At 42.1% G+C, this 24,641-nt stretch overlaps 1 protein-coding gene and 1 long non-coding RNA gene across 2 annotated transcripts; one reads left to right on the top strand and one right to left on the bottom strand.

The window, feature by feature from the left end:
• Positions 1-10,776: 10,776 nt before the first annotated feature.
• Positions 10,777-24,295, bottom strand: LOC5511674 (dynein regulatory complex protein 9). The gene is made up of 13 exons (XM_048732742.1): positions 24,126-24,295; positions 23,817-23,943; positions 23,420-23,485; positions 22,845-22,959; positions 22,007-22,073; positions 21,712-21,922; positions 21,120-21,215; positions 20,025-20,090; positions 19,749-19,823; positions 15,503-15,586; positions 14,386-14,433; positions 11,640-11,741; positions 10,777-10,979 (listed from the first exon to the last, which is right to left on the bottom strand). The coding sequence occupies exons 1-13, from the start codon at positions 24,263-24,265 to the stop codon at positions 10,854-10,856; spliced, it is 1,323 nt and encodes a 440-aa protein (XP_048588699.1). The 5' UTR covers positions 24,266-24,295; the 3' UTR covers positions 10,777-10,853.
• On the top strand, positions 12,973-13,628 carry LOC125572334. The gene is made up of 2 exons (XR_007313773.1): positions 12,973-13,341; positions 13,419-13,628. It is a non-coding gene; the product is annotated as an uncharacterized LOC125572334 (long non-coding RNA).
• Positions 24,296-24,641: the final 346 nt, after the last annotated feature.

The raw sequence follows: 24,641 nt of genomic DNA, 5'->3' as shown, positions 1-24,641 counted from the left end.
GCCTTATGTTCTCTAGCGTAGAAATGATAATACTCGAATATATCATAATTTACACATATTCAAATGTAATAAAAACGAATACATTCAAACAAGCGACATGCGATCCGAATGTTTTCAATGTATAGGAAATGTTTTAATGCTATCGCACCAAGCCTAAGCTTGTGTGTGTATATTTAAACTGATCACTGTATGTTGTACTGAATAATGTACATTTTTCTGTTTAGATGACCATTCGATCAAGTCTGAGAAGGAAAAGTAGGCTATCGCTAAGACAAAAATAAGGTAATGTATACTTTTCCTAATAAATTGAATATATCCTGGTGAAAAGGGTTAGTGATTTATCCTCAGGAACTCAGGGATTTATCTGCCTTATTGTTTTACTTACAAAGGAAAAAAAATTTGGTTTCCATTCCGGTAATGTCACTTTGCGTGCTATAATACTGAGCGTATTTGTTAATCGAATGTTTTTAATCGTAGGTTTTCTCTCCATCAAAACACTGCGAAGAACGACTGTCATCATGTTGGAAAGTGATGAAAGCGAAGATTCGCCATTTGTTCTTGAAACTGCGTCGAGGGAGAAATCTTAACACAGATAAAGTAGGCGATATATTCAGGTAGCACAAGTTGTAGACGGTAGCACCAGTAAAATCCCCGTTAAATAGAAGCGTGCAGTTTTATAATGACATTTGAATGTCAAAGGGGATTTTTTCAACAAAACATGTCGAAACAATTGATAAAACAAAGAAAACTACGAGCGTTGATGAATCGTGATTATCTTCATATTCGCATCTGTACAAAAATTACAAAATTAATCTTTAAACGTACTGAGTTCTTGAACAAATAGAGTTGTGTTTTTTTATTCTATTTTGTCTTTTGCAATATGAAAATAACAGCTTTATTTAGCTCTCGCATATTTCCTCATACAAACGTAATAACACCGTAATGATAATAGAAATAAACTTAGATTTATATTTTAGTGATAGTGAAATATGCAGATTTTGTAACACGCCGTTGCCCTTTCATATTTGTCTTCTCCGATGTACATCGAATTTTGTCATATTATTAGTAATAAAATTTTTCCTATGGCTAGTTATTTTCTTTCTTTGCTTGTATATCATATATTATTTTGTTATTCTTTATGTTTGTCTATTTGTCTTAACCTCTTCCACTTTTAATATTTTCAACAATCAATAAAAAAATGCTGGCGCCGTATCATGTCATGGGATAAGTACTAAAAGATCATATAGAGAACATAAACACACTTAAAATTCAAACTGAAAAAAAAAAACCCTGATACTTTGAATAAACCTACACATACTTTAAAATTGCTCCAAAAACTCGATTTGTTTAGGGGTTATGTTTTCATAACTAAAAGAAAAAAAAATGATTGTTAGCACTTTTAATAATCAATTAACGCACACAAAACATATAGATGTCCTAAGCACCTTTTATACCATGGATTTGTAGAGGCGTTCATTGGCCTGTCAGCACCAAATAAATAAAAACATTTAACATGTGAACGGATTTTATCTTATTATTCTACTATTAATCTGTTTTTCGCGTAGAAAACGTGTCAAGGTAAATGAAATAAAAGCGAAAAACAATTCGTTGGCTATTCCCAGCTGCGAGAAGAAAAACGGGGGAAATCCCGCCGCAGATTATAGAATTTGCTGACAATGCCAATAATAACCTGTGCTGAACGAGCGTAATGTGTCAAGACATGTCATTTCATATCGAAACTTCATAAGAATTCTACAAATAATCGGGCTGTTTGCCTCGTTACACAGGCGGATAAGATGCCATTCATTATTACGGAGTGATCTTTCAAGTATTAACGCTACTCAGTATTTTATAAATTGTTTTTGAAATAATGCTTTTATGCCTTCGAGTCAGTGTTATTTCTTGACAGGCGTTCTTATATTCCCCGAAAAAAGCCTGGGCTTTAGATTTAACTGTTTTGACCGCCATTTTGTAAAACAATTTACTTATTCTCGAAATTAGCCGCCCTTCTTGGTCATCGCTATCCTATACTGGGCATTCAGCTAGTGTTTGAATCTTTAAGCTAGCAAAATCATATAAAACAGGCGTATAAACATTGACAACTAGCTTGGACATTTTCGAGCATGACACATGCACAGGAAGCCCGTTACGCTACCGAAGTGCGTAGGTGGGGAAAGTTTACAAACGGCGGGTAGAAATGGATTAGTAGCTCTTTTATTAACGACATAGAATCCCCATATACATAACGAAAATGTCGATAGACGCGGTATGTGTTCTGGTAAGTAGCGCCCGGCTCCAAAAATACTATTTATAAAAAAAAAATTTCATGGGGGAGGGGAGGGATCTTTATTACATGCGCTATTAGTAAACCTGACAAATGCTTGTTGTTGTAGTTTTACTTCCGGTTAATTAGCATATCTTTCGCACATGCGCACCCGGATGGAGTTCCTCGTGTAGTCCGCCATGTTTTGTATTGTGTTAATAAAATAGGTGAATAAAAAGCCTTCAAGTCAACTTATTACATGGTGTCAGAAGCAAACTGAAGGAAAATCACTCTCAAACATACCAGGTCGGTATTTTACGAGAAATCTAGCAAGTTTACACAAGGAAAATGGCCGAACTCACTGGACTCACTAGCCCTCGTATGGACTGGAATGCAACCGATCTTCAACAAGCGCTAAAAAAGTTCAAGGCAACCGTCGAATTGTACTTTTCTGGCCCGCTTAAGTCCAAATCGGAGGAAGAAAAGGTCAGTTATCTGTTGATATGGACGGGAGAAGAAGGAATTGAATTAGTTTCTACGTGGTCGCTAACCTCAGACGAGAAGAAAAAGCTGTCAACTTACTGGGAGAAGTTTGAAGAATACGTCGCCCCCAAGAGCAATTTTCGCTTAGCACGATTTAAACTACGCACTCTGAAGCAAAAGGACGATGAACCAGTGGATTCATTTATAAAGAAAGTAAGATTGCTAGCCAGCGAATGCAGGTATGATAATGTAGACGAACACATTATTGACGCTCTAATTTTCGGGTCTCGCCGCCCACGTGTCCAGGCTAAACTCCTCGAGTTAGACAAAACTCTAACGCTCGCTAAGGCAATAGACATAGCCAGGACTGAGGAAGCCACTTCGGCTCAGTTACAAGATATTAGAGGCACAAACACTATACCTGTACACGCAACAACCCACAAAAGCCCTTCTTCACATCCCAAGACACACTCACGTGAAAATAAACAAATACAAACTTGTGGGAACTGTGGCACTAGCCATAATGTGACACAAAAATCCCTGTGCCCCGCAAACGGAACAAAATGCAGCAACTGTGGGAAACCAAACCACTGGGCCAAGGTTTGCCGTTCCACCAAACCCCAAGGTCCCACCCCGAGGGGAAGAGGCAGGCGGGGAAACCGGAACAAATCAAAGCAACAGATAAACACCCTCAGCAATGAGAATGCTAGCACTACACCTGAGCCCCTAGATTCCCCACAGTTATATTTTCACTCTCTGACCATTGATAGTATGTCTCGACAGATCACTCAAGCGCTCGTCAACATACAGGTTAACTCGAGTAACGGGACACTACCACTATTATGCAAGATTGACACTGGTGCTGAAGGAAATGTGATCCCATTAAGCAACTACAAGCACATCTATCCAGAGTCACTCTGCGACATAGACGGCAAGCCCCTCAGCTTAGCCCCATCAGATACAAGGATAACAGCATATGGAGGCCATGAAGTACAACACTACGGTACCTGCAACCTCACTTTACTACATAACGGTCAGTCCAGCCCTCATGAATTTCATGTTGTAAACACGACAGGACCTACAATCCTAGGACTACCCACATGTACTGCAATGAAGCTTGTAACCCTTAACCACAGTCTAAGCAAAGACCAGGCTGAGCCAGCCGAAATACGACCAGCTCAAGTACCCAAGGATGACCCTGAGGCAAAGGCAGCTCTACTAAGACAGTATGCTGACTGCTTCGAAGGCATCGGATGCTTCAGCGGAGAGTTCCATATCACACTTGACCCTACAGTACCCGCTGTGGTTCACCCGCCACGACGAGTCCCTGAAGCACTTCAGGAGCCTCTGCGCAAGGAGTTGGAATCCCTCGTACAGCAAGGAATCATCACCAAGGTTGATGAACCCACTGACTGGGTCAACTCGCTAGTCTGTTCCACAAAGCGGAATGGCTCCATACGACTCTGCCTTGATCCAAAGGACCTCAACTGCGCCATCAAACGTCCACATCATCGTACACCCACTCTTGATGAAGTCTTATCAAAGCTAAGTGGATCCGAGTACTTCTCCATAGTTGACGCCCGCAGCGGTTATTGGAACATAAAGCTTGACCAGGAAAGCTCACTCTATACAACATTCAACTCTCCCCATGGAAGATTCAGATTCCTACGGCTACCCTTTGGTCTGATTTGTGCTCAGGACATCTTCCAAAAGAAGGTCGATGAAACCTTTGGTGACTTACCTGGGGTGACAGGCATCACAGACGACATAGTTGTTTACGGACGCAACCGTAAGGAGCATGACCATAACCTGAAAGCAGTAATGGAGCGTGCCCGTGAAACTGGTCTGAAATTCAATGCTGACAAATGCAAAATTGCCAGCAAGGAACTTGTCTTCTTCGGACACACCCTAAGTGCAGATGGTCTGAAACTTGACCCTGCTAAGGTTGAAGCCATCAACAACATGGATCCTTCAACGAGCCTCACAGATCTCCAAGTCTTCCTAGGTATGACGCAATACCTTAGCCGTTTCATACCCAACCTCGCTTCAACAGCAGCGGTCCTCTGGGACTTGACAAGGAAAAGTAGTCAATTCCAGTGGTGCCCAGAACACCAGAAAGCTGTAGATGACATCAAGAAACTCATCACATCGCCAGCCTCGCTGCAGTATTTCGACAGCACCAAGCCTGTCGTAATCCAGGTGGATGCATCTCAACGTGGCCTCGGCGCGACACTCATCCAAGATAAAGGCCCTGTGGAGTACAGAAGTAAGCTACTCACTGAAACCGAGAGGAGGTACTCCAACATAGAAAGGGAAATGCTTGCAGTCGTCCATGGTCTCGAGAAATTCCACTACTACGCTTATGGACGCCACGTCCAGGTCCACACGGACCACAAGCCACTGGAGGCAATATTCAAAAAGCATCTGGCCAGCGCGCCACCCCGCATTGCCAGGATGATGCTGCGGATACAGAAATACGACATCGACATTCGATATGTCCCAGGGAAGGACATACCCCTGGCCGACGCCCTCTCACGACTTAACCCAAGTCCCGGTGACACTATCGCTGGACTTGATGTCTCTATACATGAGCTACACTTGCACCTCAATGCTAGCCCTACTAGGATAACGCAGATCCAAGAGGAGACGAGGAAGGACACAACACTTCACTCACTTCGTGCCGTCATCGCCCAAGGTTGGCCAAACAAAAGAGCTGAATGCCCTGAGTTACTACACCCATACTGGAACTATCGTGACGAACTTACTGTCGCCGATGGATTGGTCCTGAAGGGTACCCGAATTGTAATTCCAAAGACCCTGCAACCAGATGTTCTACAGCAGCTACACTATGCACACCAGGGTGCGGAAAAATGCAAGCTCAGAGCCAAGGGATCAGTCTTTTGGGCGAACATCAATGCCGACATCGACAACATGGTCAAGAGTTGTGCTCCCTGTCAGCATAATCAGTCCATGAACACTAAAGAACCGCTAATGCCTCATGATGTTCCACCAAGGCCCTGGCACACCCTAGCATCTGACTTGTTCTCCTGGAACGGTTCACCATACTTACTACTCTCTGATTACTACAGTAAGTTCCCAATTGTGCGCAAGCTAACTAACATCCAATCATCTACTGTCATCGCTCACCTCAAAGGAATATTTGAGGAACATGGCATACCAGACAAACTTGTCACAGGACATGACACCCAGTTTACGTCTGCTCTATTCAAGGTTTTCAGCAGCACCTATGGATTTATTCATACAACTACAAGCCCATACTACAAGGAGGCTAATGGCTTCATAGAGAGAAATGTGCAAACTGTCAAGGATCTCCTTCAAAAGTGCAAGGAATCAGGGCAAGACCCACATCTAGCCATGCTGTGCCTGAGAACAACCCCTTTGGGTCACACCCTGCCATCACCAGCAGAGTTGCTAAATTCCAGAATATATCAGTCTAACCTGCCAGCTACTTCCAGGCATGCACTACTGAACAAACCTGACTATGATGCCAATGTCAAGCTGCAAGCCAGACAAGACCGACAGAAATCATATTACGACAGGACTTCCAAGTGTCTACAGCCTGTCTACCCTCAGGACGCTGTCAGAGTCTTCAACCCCCTCAACTCCAAATGGGAGCCAGGAATAGTTCGAGCCGCTGCGCCAACCCCACGCTCGCACATTGTGGACATGGCCAATGGCAGTACTCTCACCAGAAACCGCAGACACATTCGTCCCACAGGTGAAAAACTAAGCTTGAATAATACCTCAGCTACTGATGACTACGAGCCTGTAGCAGAACCAGCACCTAACGGCAACCAACCCCCAACAGAGCCAAGGACGTCTACACCTGGTACCCCTGCGAAGTCCACACCTACCCAAAGTGGTCCACCATTACGCAGATCAACACGGACAGTGAAGCCCCCAGACAGACTGAACTTGTAGCATTTGCTACACAAACATTAGATATTGAACTATGTTATTATTAGTACTGCAAAGTTCTTTATTTTTTTTTTACACCCCTAATTGGACACTACCAGTCACATTTGTACTCATGTAATTTTTCAGCTTTTCAGCTTAGAGAAGGGGATGTTGTAGTTTTACTTCCGGTTAATTAGCATATCTTTCGCACATGCGCACCCGGATGGAGTTCCTCGTGTAGTCCGCCATGTTTTGTATTGTGTTAATAAAATAGGTGAATAAAAAGCCTTCAAGTCAACTTATTACACTTGTCTTTTTAAAGAAAAATAAGACTTCTTCAGGGTAGAAGAGATGCACCATAATTCAATAGTCTGGTTTATGAACACGGCTCTTTTTAAAAATATTTTGAAACATATTTTGACCTCCACATATACATTAAATGCTCATGATTTATTAACATAGTGACACAGGAGGGCGGTCAAAACACCACATTAACCATTATTAAATCCACTGTAAAATTGTCTATAAAGGACTAATTATTAGAATCATGATAAGGACTTCAACATTTCGCAAAAAAATATAAAAAAAATTGTAAGTTTGGAACAATAGTCTCGTTAACAAAAACAATTTTTTGATAACTTTTTCTAAAATACAGAATTATTAACAAATTCATCTTAGGCTAGTGGATATTTACTTACATTTAAAAAAGAAAATAGTCACTGTGGCATTTTCTTTTCATTATGCATTTGCGCCCACCTTTATTTATATTTTTTGGCTGCATTGACGTCCCTACTGTTCATGTAAAAAAACCCTTGCAAAAGCTTGCACAAACTACATGTGCACACCCTGAGCATAGCTGTCAACTCACCCGCATTAGGCGGGTGTCACAAGATTTTGGACCTCATCACCAGCCTAATTTTTAACATTCTCTGTATTCACCTGCATTTGCTCTTGAGTTTTTTTTTTCACATATTTACTGTATTTAACCTGATTTCACAAGATTTCTGTTCAAGCTATGCCTGAGCAACTGTAGCCAGTCTTGTTAAAATACTGTACACTGAAATGTACATGTAAAAATGCTGGTTTTAGCAACCAATTATTATATTTGTGTGGTTTAGGGAGGGGAGAAAAGGGCAACTTATTCAAAGGGAGCACTAAGTGGGGTCAGGGGACAGTGGGTTGTGTGTGTAAAAGGGGCTACAAATGGGGAGAGGTGTGTCTAAATGGGGACTGGGATGGTTGGTGTAGGTGGCGAGGCACATTTGTGCGTTGATGGCGCTTGGGTTAGGCGGGGATGTTTGTGTACATGGGGCTTGCGATGGGGTGTTTGTGTACATGGGGCTTGTGATGGGGTGTTTGTGTACATAGGGCTTGTGATGGGGTGTTTGTGTACATGGGGCTTGTGATGGAGTGTTTGTGTACATGGGGCTTGTGATGGGGTGTTTGTCTACATGGGGCTTGTGATGGGGTGTTTGTGTACATAGGGCTTGCAGTGGGGTGTTTGTGTACATGGGGCTTGTAATGGGGTGTTTGTGTACATGGGGCTTGTGATAGGGTGTTTGTGTACATGGGGCTAGTAATGGGGTGTTAGTGTACATGGGGCTAGTGATGGGGTGTTTGTGCACATGGGGCTTGTGATGGGGTGATTGTGTACATGGGGCTAGTGATGGGGTGTTTGTGCACATGGGGCTTGTGATGTGGTGATTGTGTACATGGGGCTTGTGATGGGGTGTTTGTGTACATGGGGCTTGTGATGGGGTGTTTGTGTGCATGGGGATTGTGATGGGGTGTTTGTGTACATGGGGTTTGTGATGGGGTGTTTGTGAACATGGGGCTTGTGATGCGGTGTTTGTGTACATGGGGCTTGTGATGGGGTGTTTGTGTACATGGGGCTTGTGATGGGGTGTTAGTGTACATGGGGCTAGTGATGGGGTGTTTGTGTGCATGGGGCTTGTGATGGGGTGTTTGTGTGTATGGGGCTTGTGATGGGGTGTTTGTGTACATGGGGCTTGTGATGGGGTGTTTGTGTACATGGGGCTTGTGATGGGGTGTATGTGTACATGGGGCTTGTGATGGGGTGTTTGTGTGCATGGGGCTTGTGATGGGGTGTTTGTGTGCATGGGGCTTGTGATGGGGTGTTTGTGTGCATGGGGCTTGTGATGGGGTGTTTGTGTACATGGGGCTTGTAATGGGGTGTTTGTGTACATGGGGCTTGTGATGGGGTGTTTGTGTACATGGGGCTTGCGGTGGGGTGTTTGTGTACATGGGGCTAGTAATGGGGTGTTTGTGCACATGGGGCTTGTGATGGGGTGATTGTGTACATGAGGCTTGTGATGGGGTGCTTGTGTACATGGGGTTTGTGATGGGGTGTATGTGAACATGGGGCTTGTGATGGGGTGTTTGTGTACATGGGGCTTGTGATGGGGTGTTTGTGTACATGGGGCTTGTGATGGGGTGTTTGTGTACATGGGGCTTGTGATGGGGTGTTTGTGTACATGGGGCTTGTAATGGGGTGTTTGTGTACATGGGGCTTGTGATGGGGTGTTTGTGTACATGGGGCTTGTGATGGGGTGTTTGTGTACATGGGGCTTGTGATGGGGTGTTTGTGTACATGGGGCTTGTGATGGGGTGTTTGCGTACATGGGGCTTGTGATGGGGTGTTTGCGTACATGGGGCTTGTGATGGGGTGTTTGTGTACATGGGGCTTGTGATGGGGTGTTTGTGTACATGGGGATTGTGATGGGGTGTTTGTGTACATGGGGCTTGTGATGGGGTGCTTGTGTGCATGGGGCTTGTGATGGGGTGTTTGTGTACATGGGGCTTGCGGTGGGGTGTTTGTGTACATGGGGCTTGTGATGGGGTGTTTGTGTACATGGGGCTTGTAATGGGGTGTTTGTGTACATGGGGCTTGTGATGGGGTGTTTGTGTACATGGGGCTTGTGATGGGGTGTTTGTGTACATGGGGCTTGTGATGGGGTGTTTGTGTACATGGGGCTTGTGATGGGGTGTTTGCGTACATGGGGCTTGTGATGGGGTGTTTGTGTACATGGGGCTTGTGATGGGGTGTTTGTGTACATGGGGATTGTGATGGGGTGTTTGTGTACATGGGGCTTGTGATGGGGTGCTTGTGTGCATGGGGCTTGTGATGGGGTGTTTGTGTACATGGGGCTTGCGGTGGGGTGTTTGTGTACATGGGGCTTGCGGTGGGGTGTTTGTGTACATGGGGCTTGTGATGGGGTGTTTGTGTACATGGGGCTTGTGATGGGGTGTTTGTGTACATGGGGCTTGTGATAGGGTGTTTGTGTACATGGGGATTGTGATGGGGTGTTTGTGTACATGGGGCTTGTGATAGGGTGTTTGTGTACATGGGGCTTGTGATAGGGTGTTTGTGTACATGGGGCTTGTGATGGGGTGTTTGTGTACATGGGGCTTGTGATGGGGTGTTTGTGTACATGGGGCTTGTGATGGGGTGTTTGTGTACATGGGGCTTGTGATGGGGTGTTTGTGTACATGGGGCTTGCGGTGGGGTGTTTGTGTACATGGGGCTTGTGATGGGGTGTTTGTGTACATGGGGCTTGTGATGGGGTGTTTGTGTACATGGGGCTTGTGATGGGGTGTTTGTGTACATGGGGCTTGTGATAGGGTGTTTGTGTACATGGGGATTGTGATGGGGTGTTTGTGTACATGGGGCTTGTGATAGGGTGTTTGTGTACATGGGGCTTGTGATAGGGTGTTTGTGTGCATGGGGCTTGTGATGGGGTGTTTGTGTACATGGGGCTTGTGATGGGGTGTTTGTGTACATGGGGCTTGTGATGGGGTGTTTGTGTACATGGGGCTTGTGATGGGGTGTTAGTGTACATGGGGCCTGTGATGGGGTGTTTGTGTACATGGGGCTTGTGATGGGGTGTTTGTGTACATGGGGCTTGTGATGGGGTGTTTGTGTACATGGGGCTTGCGGTGGGGTGTTTGTGTACATGGGGCTTGCGGTGGGGTGTTTGTTTAAGTGAGGCTTTAAGAAACATGTAATGGGGTGAGTTATGGGTAGCCTTTTTTGGGTGAATTAAACCCATTTGGAATTTAAAAAGAAATAAGTTATCCATCATGCATTGGAAAATGGGTAAGTAACTTTATTTTACACAAAAAAACATGATGGGTACAATAAGATCAGATGAAGTTGGTATCTATTCGTCTATTTCTTTTTTCCCTTCTTTCCTTTTTTCCCTGACTTTTTCCCCTTCTTCCCCTTCTTCTTCTTCTTTTTGCTATAAGGGCCAAGCTGTCGACGAACCATCACGCCACGCCACCAAGACTGCAGCTAAAGGAGAATGGGTAGAAATAGTGAGAAAAAAATGCTGAAAAGATGGATGACCTTCGGGTGCACATAGTGGGCACGCTCATCACCACTTTCCCTACATGGTCTCCAAAAATGCTTTCTTCCAGGAGTTGCCATGTTTTGCACCTTATGATGAGCAGGAAGGGAAGAGGATGGACGTAAGGGGTTAGGGGAGGACTAGGTGAATATCTGTCCACTTTTTAGTAAAAAAGTAAAAGTAGTGTCTCTGTTTTGTATGACCAAACCCTTTAATTCACCCCCCACCCCCTTTCAAATTCTGAATGGGCTCCTGTTGAGAATTTTACTTACACCTTTACATTATAAAGGGTAACGCAAGTCAACACAAGTGAACGCAAGTCAACACAAGTGAACGCAAGTCAACACATGTCAACGCAAGTCAACACAAGTGAACACATGTCAACGCAAGTCAACACAAGTGGAAAGAAGTCAACGCAAGTCAATACAAGTGGAAAGAAGTCAACACAAGTCAACACACACACAAGTGGAAAGAAGTCAACACAAGTCAACACACTTGCGGCCAAGCGAAGACTCGCGTTTCGTTTGGCCAGGGGTTTAGTATAACCATGTGTTGTAGTACATCCATTGATGCAATGTTTGTTAGACATATGGATATACCCTTACCCGGATGATGGCTTTAAGTTCCTCAGCTTCCTGTTCAGCCTGGCGCCGAGCCTTCTCTTTCTCGACGCGGTCCTCTATCACCACTTTCTCATACTCGGTATACTAAGACACAGGAAGACCATCAGATAAGAGTATACAAAGGGAGGCGTAATACGCTAAGGACAAGTGATCGCTTTTAGGCGTAATTAACACGTGATATTCTTTTTCTTTTTTGATTTAGAATTGGTATTGAGAAAAAAAACGGATAAAAAAGTGAAGAGTATAATTAAACTACAAATGGAACTAATGAATAAACAGCAGAAAGGATAAGGACAAGGGTAGAGCCTACGTGCACAAAACGTGCGCAAACAAATTATATCTTGTAACCTTTTTGAAATCGACTTCAAACAATTAGTTTTTTTGGGACTTTTAAGACACTCTTTTCGTGCAGTGTTGTTACTTGAGCGCATGCGGGTAAAACCTTGACAAAACATGAAGAGAATTGATATCATTAATCGTTATGTTGTAATATAACCTTGCATTTTAAAATATATTCAAGATCTTTATATTCGATATTGATGTGAAAGGAGCGCGCGCTCATATCATTATGTCACTAACATACGCCATAGGCTTAACGAATACGGATAACACTTTGACGCAACTTTTAACCTAGTTAAACTCAGTGTCATACACATATTCACGAATCTAGCACACAAAGGATGTTATGACGCATGACGTCATTTGTGTGCGCCGTTAGACCATCGCGTGCGCAGATTAAAGCCGATATTACACGCATCGTTTTTGGCGACGAATATTTGGCGGAAAAGGTAGCCAGTTGCATGCATGTTACAAAAGCCGTTTTTTCGCGCGACATCACGCTACTTATTCGACATGTTACGATCCAGCATGTCTAATTCGTCCATCTCTTCACAACAGTGTCCCCTGTCCGCTTGTCTCTGGGTTATGAGGTGGACGCTGGCGCACAAGAATGCAGGCGCGTGTTTATGGGGGGGGGGGGGGGGGGGGTCCGGAACCCACCCTGCTCATGTGGCTAAATAAGTTCGACTCCAGTTGACCCCCATTGGTAGTAAAGAAGACTGCACATTTTATGTGTTTTTCGATTGAAAAAGTTTCTAGATGGATCTAGTGACCTATTACCATAGCTAAGGATGCTGATCTGAACTAAATTGATCCGTGGCCATTGAATTACTACTCTGGGTGGGGACCCTGCGTTTTTCTCTAGATTCGCCCTTGGAATGACGTAGATTGATACAAACCGTGTCCACAGAGTTAGTTAAGGCCCCATTGGCAACCAAAGCGATTGTTGTTGTTTTGAAATAGCGCCATTGTTTTGCGAGCGATTTGATTGGAGAACTATAATACGCATAATTATTCACTACCGACACTCGAGGTGCGTGTTTCATCTTGTTTTCGCCGGGGAAGAAAGCTTTTCAGCCACTGTTTCCACAGTATTTAGGAAGACAAGAACATAACGTAACGAAGAAACGACCAAGCAATGCGCGCTTAAGGATAAGGATCATTGACCAAAAAGATGTATAAGATTGATGTTATCGGGAAAGATGTTGGTTTCTTCCACACGATCATTAACTCGAACCTTTTTTTTTTGTTTTATCACTGATAAATACAATAACCTGTTATTAAAACTCTAGGTTAATAACCATGAAGCGAGAAGTAGAGGAGATATATGCCGAACACATAGGAAGTATATATTTCATTGCTATGATTTGCAAATTCGACTCACGCAAAACTACATTTTGTTTGTTCCTCTTGCATTTTCAGGGTTGCATAGAGGCTCAAATTTGAATCGAACCTGCTATTTTCATTCCCTCTATATGTGAATGAGTGGCTCAGAGTCTGTGACATCCAGGAAAACTAAACCCAAATTCCTCTGTAGTCGTTGTGATTGTTATCACGCACATGCGTGCAAGATTCCCTATAAGGCAAGATACTGGCATCGACACGATGGGCAAGATACTGGCATCGACACGATGGGCAAGATACTGGCATCGACACGATGGACAAGATACTGGCATCGACACGATGGGCAAGATACTGGCATCGACACGAACGCAAAAAAGCGAAGGACTAAAGCGAAGATTGTTCTTATCTTGTGTTTAATATACTCATAAAATACAAAAGGAATTCTGTATTGTTATTGGACGTCAGTGAATGATTAATACAATTTTCACGAACCTTTTTACATCAATTTCCCGTGACTTTCGGCCTTCGGCTCGAGGTGGTATAACCGCTTTTTTTATGACATCGCATAAATATATAGATAAATCTTAGAATTATTTGCCAGGTATTGTTGTTAAACGATAAAGTAATAACTATTTAAAACTTTGAGCCGCATATCAACGATTTTAACGCGATTTTAACAACGACAGAAGAGGTTTCTTAAAAGTTTGAAACAATTTGTAGACTTTGTATTTTAGCGCAGCGCTAAAATAGAGCCTCGATCTGATGGTTGCTTATGAGCCTTTAAAGTACATTTAAATTAATTTAGCCTACTATTAACTTTCGCTAATGTCTTAGTTGTGCATATGTCTAGTTTGTTTTGTTTTGTTTGTTAACTCTGAAATTTAAGCCTTCTAATCCTTGTATATTTGTCAATGTATTTTTGTTGTTGAGAGCTTCGAGAGTAAAGATAAGTTTTTAAAGTGTTTAGGGCAGCGAAGATCATTCTTAACTTCAGATAGTCAAGATAAGTTTTCAAGGTGTTGAGGGTAGTGATAATTATTCTTACCTTCTGAGTGAGTTCCTGAAGTCTTGCGAGGTCATTCGCTTTAGATGCCTAATTACAGCACAATAATGTGAGTAAGCTCTGCTCGCAAACAATAGTCATTTCTTATGCATGCAATTGGCAATGCCCTCTTAATTAACAGAAGCTCTCCTTACACGCAAGGAACAGAGTATGTCATACAAGGGATATCATATCTTGAAGGGGGTGAATAAAACACATGGCTAGAGGAATAAAAAAAGCGCAGATTTTAGCTGCATACAATTCTTTTTTCAGCCCGGATGGTTGGGCAGCCCTGCTATTTAAACTTGCATTGCTACTGCTCTGAAGCTCTGTCTTACGCTAATCATTTAGATGATTTAAATTTATGACATTTAAACCTGCATTGCTACTACTCTGAAGCTCTGTCTTACGCTAATCATTTAGATGATTTAAATTTATGACATTTAAACCTGCATTGCTACTACTCTGAAGCTCTGTCTTACGCTAATCATTTAGATGATTTAAATTTATGACATTTAAACCTGCATTGCTACTACTCTGAAGCTCTGTCTTACGCTAATCATTTAGATGATTTAAATTTATGACATTTAAACCTGCATTGCTACTACTCTGAAGCTCTGTCTTACGCTAATCATTTAGATGATTTAAATTTATGACATTTAAACCTGCATTGCTACTGCTCTGAAGCTCTGTCTTACGCTAATCATTTAGATGATTTAAATTTATGACATTGACGAGAAATTTGTAGGGGTTTTAGAAATAACACAAGTTGATCGTGTAAGATGGATTAAATTGCAGGCGCGTACACAGGGGGGTGCGCAGGGTGCGCGCGCACACCCCCCCCCCTTGGCGGCCAAAAAGTGGGTCATTTCTTATAAAGGAATCTTCAAATACAATGCTTTTTCCATATGATACCTATGAATGCGCCCCCCCCCCCTCTGCCAATCCTGGGTACGCGCCTGTATTGTAATCTCTTTCGGCCATTTCAAACGCAATTTGTGCTGGCTAGCAAACACGGTTTTCGTTCTTGCACTTTTAATTTTTACTTAGTACGTTCAAGCTTGTATTGTTTCTGCTCTACAAAACGCACGGGTTTCGTATTAGCACACATATCCTATACCTTAAGCACGTCCAGCTCGTGTTGTTTCTGCTCCACATCTCTGTCGTATTTCTCCATCCAATACTCGACTTTTTCTTCCAGTATCTACATAAATATAATATATAGTATTATGAATTAAGAATGATCTATCTTTGAACCGTGGAACATATGTAAGCGTCCACACGCGTTTAACAATTTAAATTCAGGCTCGAGAAACAAAGAAACTTTCGATGTATCGACCAGGAATGAAACCCCGGGGGCGTGAGACCCCAAAGCCTGACGCGTTAACACACAAGCCCCTGCAAATCTGCATACCAACAAACGAGATCTTAGATATACACATTTAACAGGCAACTGCTAAGAAGCCACACAATAGGAAAAAGCGCAAAACGCACAAAATATGCACACACGCCAAGGATAACCCACAAAAAACGAAAATGCACACACGGCATGGATAGCCCACAAAAACGAATTTGCACGCACGCCGGGGATAACCCACAAAAACCAATTTGCACACACGCCATGGATAACCCACAAAAACAAATATGCACACACGCCATGGATAACCCACAAAAACGAATATGCACATACGAAGTGGATAACCCACAAAAATGAATATGCACACACGCCGTAGATAACCCACAAAAACGAATATGAACACACGCCGTGGATAACCCACAAAAACGAATATGCACACACGCCGTGGATAACCCACAAAAACGAATTTGCACACACGCCATGGATAACCCACAAAAACAAATATGCACACACGCCATGGATAACCACAAAAACGAATATGCACATACGAAGTGGATAACCCACAAAAACAAATATGCACACACGCCATGGATAACCCACAAAAACGAATATGCACATACGAAGTGGATAACCCACAAAAACGAATATGCACACGCCGTGGATAACCCACAAAAACGAATTTGAACGCACGCCGTGGATAACCCACAAAAACGAATTTGCACACAGGCAATGGATAACCCACAAAAACAAATATGCACACACGCCATGGATAACCCACAAAAAAGAATATGCACATACGAAGTGGATAACCCACAAAAATGAATATGCACACACGCCGTGGATAACCCACAAAAACGAATTTGCACACACGCCGTGGATAACCCACAAAAACGAATATGCACAAACGCCATGGATAACCCACAAAAACGAATACGCACACACGCCGTGGATAACCCACAAAAACGAATTTGCACACACGCCATGGATAACCCACAAAAACGAATATGCACACACGCCGTGGATAACCCACAAAAACGAATATGCACACGCCATGGATAACCCACAAAAACGAATATGCACACACGCCATGGATAACCCACAAAAACGAATATGCACAAGGCCATGGAAAACCCACAAAAACGAATATGCACACACGCCATGGATAACCCACAAAAACGAATTTGCACACACGCCGTGGATAACCCAGCAAAACGAATTTGCACGCATGCCGTGGATAACCCACAAAAACGAATAAGCACTTACGCCATGGATAACCCACAAAAACGAATATGAACACACGCCATGGATAACCCACAAAAACGAATATGCACACACGCCGTGGATAACCCACAAAAACGAATTTGCACACACGCCGTGGATAACCCACAAAAACGAATTTGCACACACGCCGTGGATAACCCACAAAAACGAATATGCACACACGCCATGGATAACCCACAAAAACGAATAAGCACACACGCCGTGGATAACAAACAGAAACGAATTTGCACGCATGCCGTGGATAACCCACAAAAACGAATATGCACACACGCCATGGATAACCCACAAAAACGAATTTGCACACACGCCGTGGATAACCCACAAAAACAAATATGCACACACACCATGGATAACCCAACACGCCGTGGATAACCCACAAAAACGAATTTGCACGCACGCCGTGGATAACCCACAAAAACCAATTTGCACACACGCCATGGATAACCCACAAAAACAAATATGCACACACGCCATGGATAACCCACAAAAACGAATATGCACATACGAAGTGGATAACCCACAAAAATGAATATGCACACACGCCGTGGATAACCCACAAAAACGAATATGAACACACGCCGTGGATAACCCACAAAAACGAATATGCACATACGAAGTGGATAACCCACAAAAACGAATATGCACACACGCCATGGATAACCCACAAAAACGAATATGCACACACGCCATGGATAACCCACAAAAACGAATATGCACAACGCCATGGATAACCCACAAAAACGAATATGCACACGCCGTGGATAACCCACAAAAACGAATATGCACACACGCCGTGGATAACCCACAAAAAGGAATATGCACAAGGCCATGGATAACCCACAAAAACGAATATGCACACACGCCGTGGATAACCCACAAAAACGAATTTGCACACACGCCGTGGATAACCCACAAAACGAATTTGCATACACGCCGTGGATAACCCACAAAAACGAATATGCACACACAACATGGATAACCCACAAAAACGAATAAGCACACACGCCGTGGATAACCCACAAAAACGAATATGCACACACGCCATGGATAACCCACAAAAACGAATATGCACACACGCCATGGACAACCCACAAAAACGAATATGCACAACGCCATGGAAAACCCACAAAAACGAATATGCACACGCCGTGGATAACCCACAAAAACGAATATGCACACACGCCGTGGATAACCCAGCAAAACGAATTTGCACGCATGCCGTGGATAACCCACAAAAACGAATAAGCACTTACGCCATGGATAACCCACAAAAACGAATATGAACACACGCCATGGATAACCCACAAAAACTAATATGCACACACGCCGTGGATAACCCACAAAAACGAATTTGCACACACGCCGTGGATAACCCACAAAAACGAATATGCACACACGCCATGGATAACCCACAAAAACGAATAAGCACACACGCCGTGGATAACCCACAAAAACGAATTTGCACGCATGCCGTGGATAACCCACAAAAACGAATATGCACACACGCCATGGATAAACCACAAAAACGAATTTGCACGCATGCCGTGGATAACCCACAAAAACGAATAAGCACACACGCCATGGATAACCCACAAAAACGAATATGCACACACGCCGTGGATAACCCACAAAAAGGAATATGCACAAGGCCATGGATAACCCACAAAAACGAATATGCACACACGCCGTGGATAACCCACAAAAACGAATTTGCACACACGCCGTGGATAACCCACAAAACGAATTTGCATACACGCCGTGGATAACCCACAAAAACGAATATGCACACACAACATGGATAACCCACAAAAACGAATAAGCACACACGCCGTGGATAACCCACAAAAACGAATATGCACACACGCCATGGATAACCCACAAAAACGAATATGCACACACGCCATGGATAACCCACAAAAACGAATATGCACAACGCCATGGAAAACCCACAAAAACGAATATGCACACGCCGTGGATAACCCACAAAAACGAATATGCACACACGCCGTGGATAACCCAGCAAAACGAATTTGCACGCATGCCGTGGATAACCCACAAAAACGAATAAGCACTTACGCCATGGATAACCCACAAAAACGAATATGAACACACGCCATGGATAACCCACAAAAACGAATATGCACACACGCCGTGGATAACCCACAAAAACGAATTTGCACACACGCCGTGGATAACCCACAAAAACGAATATGCACACACGCCATGGATAACCCACAAAAACGAATAAGCACACACGCCGTGGATAACCCACAAAAACGAATTTGCACGCATGCCGTGGATAACCCACAAAAACGAATATGCACACACGCCATGGATAAACCACAAAAACGAATTTGCACGCATGCCGTGGATAACCCACAAAAACGAATAAGCACACACGCCATGGATAACCTACAAAAACGAATTTGCACACACGCCGTGGATAACCCACAAAAACGTATTTGCACACACGCCGTGGATAACCCACAAAAACGAATAAGCACACACGCCATGGATAACCCACAAAAACGAATTTGCACACACGCCGTGGATAACCCACAAAAACGAATTTGCACACACGCCGTGGATAACCCACAAAAACGAATTTGCACACACGCCGTGGATAACCCACAAAAACGAATATGCACACACGCCATGGATAACCCACAAAAACGAATTTGCACACACACCACTGTTCAATGTTCCCATTAAAGTTCAACCAGCTTACCTGATGGTGCTGTTTGAGGTATGCCTCAATCTCATTGTTAACACGTTCCTCTTCGTCAATCTTAAACTTCAGTCTCTGAAAGAATACATGCAGGGAAATAAGACTATGGTAAAGGAACATGTACCATTTTTTGGGGGGAGGGGGGGCACAATACCGAAACATTAAGAAATTATTGGGGGGCACAGCCATGCTCCTATTTTTTATTTGATATCATTATTGAAAAGATGAGATTACAAGCACGAGAAATCTTGTTTATTTTGTTGTAACGGCACAAACCTCAAGTTCCTCCTTCATTGAGTTTTCCGTTTGTTGACACTTCTTCTGTGTACAGCTCACACGGACCTACAAAAGGATACATGGTATAACTAGAAAGATTACAGCCAAGCTGTAAGAAAACTAGAAGGCTCTGAGGAAGGTCTAACACTCAAAAAGTCAGTGCATAGAGGCGCTCAACATACTTTTTCAATCTTGTAATGATTTATACAAAAGGATAAGACTTCTGTCAAGCATTCATCTAATAACAGACCATAGAAGAGTTTGGGCACAGGACTTACCTACCATTTGTATAACTACACACACATAGTAATCCCTAGACAAAATAGTTTACCTGCCAAGCCATCCATCTGGTTGTCAAAATATAAAACTCATAAAAATTCCCCTTCAATGTCATGGAAAACATGAAAAAACAAGGCGCCCAATAGCATGGAAAAGCAAGAAGCCCAATAACATGGAAAAACAAGACGCCCAATAACATGGAAAAACAAGACGCCCAATAACATGGAAAAACAAGAAGCCCAATAACATGGAAAAACAAGAAGCCCAATAACATGGAAAAACAAGACGCCCAATAGCATGGAAAAACAAGACGCCCAATAACATGGAAAAACAAGACGCCCAATAACATGGAAAAACAAGACGCCCAATAACATGGAAAAATAAGACGCCCAATAACATGGAAAAACAAGAAGCCCAATAACATGGAAAAACAAGACGCCCAATAACATGGAAAAACAAGACGCCCAATAACATGGAAAAACAAGAAGCCCAATAACATGGAAAAACAAGAAGCCCAATAACATGGAAAAACAAGAAGCCCAATAACATGGAAAAACAAGAAGCCCAATAACATGGAAAAACAAGAAGCCCAATAACATGGAAAAACAAGAGGCCCAATAACATGGAAAAACAAGAAGCCCAATAACATGGAAAAACAAGACGCCCAATAACATGGAAAAACAAGACGCCCAATAACATGGAAAAACAAGACGCCCAATAACATGGAAAAACAAGACGCCCAATAAAATGGAAAAATAAGACGCCCAATAACATGGAAAAACAAATTTCTGCTGAGGGTATACCAGAGCTGTTCACCTCAGCATCCTTCTTGATGTATTTGCCCTCCATACTTGTCTTAGCCTTCATTTCTTGCAGTTGATCCTTCAGGTGGGCAATCATCTCATTTCTTTGCTGTTTAGTTAAGACAACACCAGTTCCAATGCTTATGAAATTATTTCATTCATTCACTATTCCGAAGAGAAGCATGGCTTTCAATGGGGTAGGCCACCCCTAACATAACCGTGAGGAGGAGTGAGGTTAACATGCTAAAAGCAAGGAGGGATGGGGGTTTACATGTTTAATAAGGCGAGAAGGGGTGGGGCTACATGTTTAAGGTGAGGAGGGGTGGGGCTACATGTTTAATGTGAGGAGGGGTGGGGCTACATGTTTAAGGCGAGAAGGGGTGGGGCTACATGTTTAATGTGAGGAGGGGTGGGGCTACATGTTTAAGGCGAGAAGGGGTGGGGCTACATGTTTAAGGTGAGGAGGGGTGGGGCTACATGTTTAAGGTGAGGAGGGGTGGGGCTACATGTTTAAGGTGAGGAGGGATGGAAGGTAATTTGAAGAGAGCGATACTTAACAATTATTCACCGAAGCCGAAGTGAATAGCCACCACCACGCCACTAACCTGGATTTCACTCTCTTTTTCTCTTTTGACCTCCACCAGCTGGCGCTGCAGGCTCTTCACCAGTCTTCTACTTTCTTCCTCCTTCAGGATCGTCTGCTGAAGAGCAGCCTTTTTCTCTTTCTCGGTGTTGACAGCATTCATCAGGGAGTTGAATGAGCGATGGTCTACTATCTCTCCTAGGGCCGTTTCTACAACATCTTGTAGAAATTTCCTGAATATTTTGATAAAAAACTTACGAACTACAATAAAAATAAATTACAGTTTATAGATTTTATCACTATCATCATTTTCTTACCTGTCTGACTGAATCTTTGCCAGATTATCACTTGTTAAAGGATTTTGCTTGAAACTTCTGTTTAACGCTGTAGAACATAAAAGATCTACCATTTACACTCAATTAAAACAACAGGCTTACGAGAATGACAACCAAGAAATAAGATTTTCTTTTTTTGTGTGTGTGTTTGTATTTTTTAGAGAATCTTGGCAAAAACTCTGCAGTCTTTCTGGCTTTAATTTATTTTAAAACTTTAATATATATAATATATATATATATATATATATATATATATATATATATATATATATATATATATATATATATATATATATATATATATATATATATATAATATAATATATATATATATATATATTAAAGTTTTAAAATAAATTAAAGCATATAATATTATATAATATATATATATATATATATATATATATATATATATATATATATATATATATATATATATTATATACATATAATATATATTAAAGCATATGAATGAGTTCCTTTGTTGCAGTCAGGGAAATTAGCACATATATCAATCATATAATTCTCAGCAATATGCTGAAAACCTGCTATACCTGCAAAAAACATATACACTTTTGTCTGAAAAAATAGAGACATTCACATAATTCTAGTTATTTCTTGAAAAGTGGTGCAGTGCTTATTTAATTTCCCATGTCCTATGTGAGGCACCTAAATGAAGGAAACACTTCTATTTCAAAATCTATTTTATCTCTAGATGAAATGATGTGCCTATTCAAGGGAGGCACTTATTCAAGTAATTACCGTATAAGGGTGATTATACTGTACAAGTCACAATGTGGTAATTACAGTATATACTCACCTTGCGCCCCATCTCGTAGAGTGCGTGCAGTGGATGTAACCATGGCATCACTCTCCATCACCTTGGAGGAGTTATTTGTAAATCGCATCTTGATGTCCTCTCTCTGACTTAGAAGCTGTATGTTGTGAAATACAAGCTGTATTACATGATCAACTGGAGGTATAAGGGACCTTAAGATTTATGTTGGCTGAGAGTCAAAAAGGGTGCACACGCAAGATTTCAATGTGTGCCACAACACTTTTCTTTTTGCACACAGAGAAATACAACATGTGGGTTGTCATTGTCCTTCTGCTGTTTTGAATCTTAGGTCCCTTATTATGCATGAATAATAATAATAAAAATCAGTTTATAGCCCATTATCATAGTCTAGGACTAAATTACATGGGTGGTCAGCAAAAACTGCACTGCTGATGTATTAAAAGTAATAAATTATATACATCCCTAATAATTGGAGTATGTACAATGATGGCTCACTCATTCCGTATTCAACAATGTTTACTGATGAGTACCATAAAGTGAGTATAGGTGATGCATGCATCTGTGAATAAGAGACATCCAAATAGAGATACACTTACAGATTCATAACGACTTTCAAGATCTCTCTGGTCTTGCAAAATCTGTCCAAGCTCATCATCAACAATCTGTTAACAAGAAACCCATAATAAACCCATAAGAAACTCATAATAAAGACATTGGCAAAGACATAGTTATAGGCACAAAGACAAGACATAGAACACATAATCATGAGACACAAAGACAAGACATAGAACACATAATCATGAGACACAAAGACAAGACATAGAACACATAATCATGAGAGAAAAACAAACATATTTGGAAAACATTTCTATAGGCTGACGATCTGAAATAAATTGCAATGATCAGGCTGGATTTAGCCTACGCTGAAATCAATCATACAGTTTAAATCAAATATCTCAAATAGTTGTTGAAGTTCTTTAACGGGAACCCCACCTGTGGCGCATCCGTGCGGCCTTCGAGAGTCGATGGCATGATATGACCAAGAATAGCTAGTTGGTCGGCGCAATCTTCCAAGATTGCCGAGATATGGACGGCATCAAGACTTGACAGCATGTTTCCGCTAGGGATGGGAAACATCGAAGCAATCAAAAACAAATAAATAACTAAACACGAAGAAAAACTTTTATTTTGCTTATGAACCATTGAGCCTTGTCGCAAAGAGCCAGAAAAACAGGACAATTTCAGAAAAATCATACACATATTGGTAAATGGTATTACTTATCCAAGAGATCGGTAGCTTACCTGTATTCCAGGTTGTTTTCTTGTAGTTCTGTAGAGTAAAATAAAGAAACCAGGCGAGGAAGTTTACTATGTGCTACAACCCGCCATTTCTGTCTTTTGTTGTCATGGAACCGTCTGTTTACGTCGATCCGTCCCGTCATGCCGTGCGTAATTACACAGGCAACCCGCTAGAGCGCTTTATATTCCTGCAGAGAAAGAAAAGGGGCTTTTTACAAATACACAGAAAGCTAAATGCCTGAATAATAATTTTGACTGTTTTGTTTGTCTGAGCGGCGAAGTCAAGTGAAGAAGAAAGAAAACACCGACGAGCGATAAAATGGCTGTGATACCGCGTTTTATTTAAATCCCGACTCTAGCTTTATATGCGTCAGATTTTATAGCATAGTGCGTAAGCTTTTTTATTACAAAGTGCGTCATTACAGTGTGTGAGACTCTACACTTCAAATCGCATTATTTATAATTCTTGGACTATATTTAGGTTGAAGTCCCCCCACAACCGATGGCTGTGCCAAGGAA

This window comes from Nematostella vectensis, chromosome 9, assembly GCF_932526225.1.
Source record: "Nematostella vectensis chromosome 9, jaNemVect1.1, whole genome shotgun sequence".
Classification (NCBI taxonomy): Eukaryota; Metazoa; Cnidaria; class Anthozoa; order Actiniaria; family Edwardsiidae; genus Nematostella; species Nematostella vectensis.
This window is presented reverse-complemented; position numbering and strand designations above follow the sequence as displayed.